The sequence below is a fragment of the Bos javanicus genome, chromosome 18 (assembly GCF_032452875.1).
Source record: "Bos javanicus breed banteng chromosome 18, ARS-OSU_banteng_1.0, whole genome shotgun sequence".
Classification (NCBI taxonomy): Eukaryota; Metazoa; Chordata; class Mammalia; order Artiodactyla; family Bovidae; genus Bos; species Bos javanicus.
The window spans coordinates 53,469,659-53,473,634 of NC_083885.1; the positions used below are offsets into that span (position 1 = coordinate 53,469,659).

At 49.7% G+C, this 3,976-nt stretch overlaps 1 protein-coding gene across 1 annotated transcript; it reads right to left on the reverse strand.

The window, feature by feature from the left end:
* Positions 1-133: 133 nt before the first annotated feature.
* Positions 134-934, reverse strand: NANOS2 (nanos C2HC-type zinc finger 2). Its single transcript, XM_061388726.1, has one exon. The coding sequence runs from the start codon at positions 881-883 to the stop codon at positions 467-469; it is 417 nt and encodes a 138-aa protein (XP_061244710.1). The 5' UTR covers positions 884-934; the 3' UTR covers positions 134-466.
* Positions 935-3,976: the final 3,042 nt, after the last annotated feature.

The window sequence follows — 3,976 nt, forward strand, 5'->3', positions numbered from 1 at the left end:
AGGTCCACGCCAGCCTGTTTACTCTCTTCAGATTCTCAGGGGTGTCCCTGGGAGAGCACAGCGGAGTCCTGCAAGCCCAACGGTCCAAGAATTCCCCAAGGAATGGGACCCTGAGGGCTGAGAAGTCAAAGAGGCAGGGCAAGTGTCCCAGAAGAACTAAAGATCCATGGACTGTGGCCCAGGAGGAGCCACAGGGCTGTGTGGTCCAAGGCGTAGGAGATCCCGCTGCACCGGAGAATCCACAGACACTCGCAGACAAGAGTCCGGAGAGCTGAGAGTTCTAAGGGGCCGCGGAGTTGGCCTGGCTTCCCACTGCCTCCGTTGTTCCAGGATCCAGCAGGGATCAAGTACTGAGAGTCAGACATTCCAAAGGGCCGGACGAGTCCAGAGATGGGGAGAGTCCAGGGGCTTGGGAGGGCTGAACCAGGGAGGGTTGGGGCTGCAGCGGGTGGGTACCTGACGGTCTTCAGCGCTTGACCTTGCGGCCGGCTGAGTTGCGCCCACTGCGGCGGTAGAGAGACTGCTGCCCTCCGTTGAGTGGGCAGTACTTGAGTGTGTGGGCCTGGTCCCCGGTGGCCCCGCACAGGGGACATACATAATGCCGCAGGATGGGACACACCACCACGCCCTCCGGGGTCTTCAGCTGGTGTGAGGAGTACACGTGGCGAGACTCTCCATTGTGTTTGCAAAAGTTGCACAGGGTGGCCAGGCCCCCGCCGGCCCCGCGTCCGCCCTGCCCCTGATCCTGCTCCACATGGGGCCCGGGTCTCGGCTCCCCAGTCCCTTGGGTCTCCAACCCTTGCCCCCGACTCTGGATCAGTGCCAGCACCACTTGGCTCAGGTTGAAGTAGTCCTTCCACATGTCAAAGGGTGGCAGCTGCATGGCACCCGGGGGAGTGTTGGTGGTGGGTGGCTGGAGAGAAGTGGGCTGGGGGCCCGCAGACAGGAGCAGCTGATGGTTTTCAGGAGCAGAGAGGAACTGCACCCCCTTTTATATTCCCAAAGACCCTTCTAAGCAAAGGTGGAGCTTAGGATTTAAAGGGCCCACTCCTCACCTTTGATTCCTTCTGACTTTAATTCCCCATGGAGATGTGGAAGGGGGTCTTTCCTGTTGTCTCTGGTGCTTGCTCGGCTTGCAGGGTGCTCTGTGACCTCTGGAAAGACCCGTCTCCCTGGGCCTCAGTTTTTCTGTCCTTTCAACAAAACTTCATGTCTGCAAATGCCCCCACCCCCATCCTTCCTTGTTCCAGGGCTGGGGGCCTGCTCCCTCCATACACCCCAGAGCCATTCCTAATCATAACAACATAACCCCTTACGAGGAGCCAGACACTGTGCTGCAGAGTTACATTCACAATCTGATCTCATTTTCACAGCAATGCCAGGCGGGTAACACACTTATGATCCCATTTTATTGACAAGTCACTAAAGCTCAGAGAGGAAAACTCAGTGGCCCAGATAACAGGTATGTGACAGAGCTGGAGCTTTAACTCAAGGCCATGTGACTCCAAAGCTAAATGCTCTTCCTACCTATTTGGGGTTAAAATTTCATTTTTTATCACATCTGGAACTAGGAGCTACTTACTCACCAAATATCTACTAAGTGCACACTAGAGTGTTCAATGTTTTACAAAAATGATCTCTTTGAACCTTGTAACCACTCAAGGAGGTGGATACCATCATTTCTATTTTATAGAGAAGGATATGAGGCTCAGAAAGGTTATGGAGAGTACTCAAGGCCACACAGCAGGAATATTGCAGAGTAGGGATTTGCACCCAGGTCTGCCCCCAGAGAATGACACTGGGAGTTGATCTGAGAAGCAGCAGAGAACCTTGGTATGGCACAGTCTCCCTTAGAATGCCCACCTTTCCCCCTTGGGCTGGTATATTGTCCCAGATCCTTCCTGACCTTCATGTCTCCTGCCCATGTCACCTCCAGGAGTATTTCCTCCATCTGTGGTTCCCAGTTGGTCCCCTTGATCACTCAACACATAAATCATTGAGGCCCCTTATACTGGGCTCTAAAAACTCAGCAGCGACCACAGCTACTTTGTGCCTGTGTCATGAACAAGCAGTCCAATAGGGGAACAGCCAGCAAATGAGAATCAATAGACCATAAAGAGTCAACTATTAATAGATAGCCTGGACTGGGAGAGGGGGCCTGGAAGCTGAGACCACACGGAACAATCTTCCAGGAAAAGGAACACAAGCTCTGAAGGCATGAAGTTTGGGGACAGCAAGGGGGAAGGGGTGGCTAGAATGGAGTGAGGGTCCCAGATGAGGCCAGCTCAGTGTGCAGGGGCCGCTATCAGACTGTGATCTCCCCTAGGAGATGTTTTGGAATTGACGGGGGTGTTTGGGAGTTTGATACAGTGATTGGAGGTGTGATTAGATGTAAGACCCAGGGACCAGGAATGCTGAATGTCTCAACCATCCGTTCAACAAGGTCTGTCTCAGACTCCATTTAACTTTCCTCTGTCCCACTGGCTCAGGGGTAAAGAACCTGCCTGCCAATGCAGGAGACGAGGGTTTGATCCTGGGGTCAGGAAGATCCCCTGGAGAAGGAAATGGCAACCCATTCCAGTATTCTTGCCTGGGGAATCCCATGGACACAGAGGAGCCTGGTGGGCTGCAGTCCATGGAGTCACAAAGAGTTGGACATAACTGAGTAACTAAAGAACAGTTACATTCCACTGGACACCCATATGTGTAGGAAAACCCATTTATGATGAACTGAGTCTAGAGCTCAGCTATTTACATTTTTACATATATATATTTTTATATATATGTATATATATATTTATATATATATATTTCAGCTATATATTTTACATATAAACACTAAGTGCTTCTGGAATATTTTAAGGTACACTGACTTTCCTGGAATGCAACGTCTGTGTCCATCATGGCCTGCCTGTTCTTGATTTGCTGAGAAATTGACCCAGAGTTGTTCACTCTTTCTAGAAGCCACATCACCCCACGTGCTGTTAACTGTGGTGACTGTCCAAACAACACGCAGATCATTCCTGTCTCATTCGTGGTGAGTCTACACAGAGATGCTATCTGCCTGAAGAGCTGCTTTTTAGAGTGGCCATGCCTGAGCATCTCTAGACCAAAATAGACAATTATTTGATTATAAATTGTTCCCTTTTTATTAATAGCCTGGTGGGCTACAGTCCACGGGGTCGCAAAGTCAGACATGACTGAGCGACTTCACTTACTCACTTAGGACTATTTTGGAAAATATTAATTTTGGTATTAATTTAGATATTAATTTTGGAAAATAAAATTTATGTTGGTGGGCTATATTATCTATGAGTTTAATTTCAGAATACCAAAGGGACATCTTAAAATGTTAGATATAGTGGATGTCAGATCTCACCTAGTTAAGAACCTGTGGGACTTCCCTGAAGGCACGGTGATTGGGAATCTGCCTGCCAATGCAGGGACACAGGTTCGATACCTGGTCCGGGAAGATTCCACATGCTGCAGAGCAACTAAGCCCTTGTGCCACAACTACTGAAGCCTACACCCTCTAGGGCCGGCGAGCCACAGCTAATGTGTCTCTGAGCCACAACTACTGAAGCCCATGTGTCTAGAGCCTGTGCTCTGCAACAAGAGAAGCCACGACATGAGAAGCCTGTGCGCCGCAACTAGAGAGTAGCCCCCACTCTTGGCAACTAGAGAAAGCTTGTGTGCAGCAATGAAGACCCAGTGCAGGCAAAAAATAAAGAGTAGTGTGTACATGTAAAAAAATTACAAAAATAATGAACCTGTTATAAGGACTGAGACCATCCCATTGGTCTTTGCCTGCAGAGCAATAGGGAACCTCTGAAGGGTACAGGCAGGGGAAGGACATATGAGAAATACGTTTTAAGATGTTCCTCTGGTTGTTGTCAGTTGAATAAAGGCAGTGGGGTTGTTCTCATTAGCTCGTATCATATCGGTCTAGTCAGAGAGCCAAGTCCGAACAAAGTCT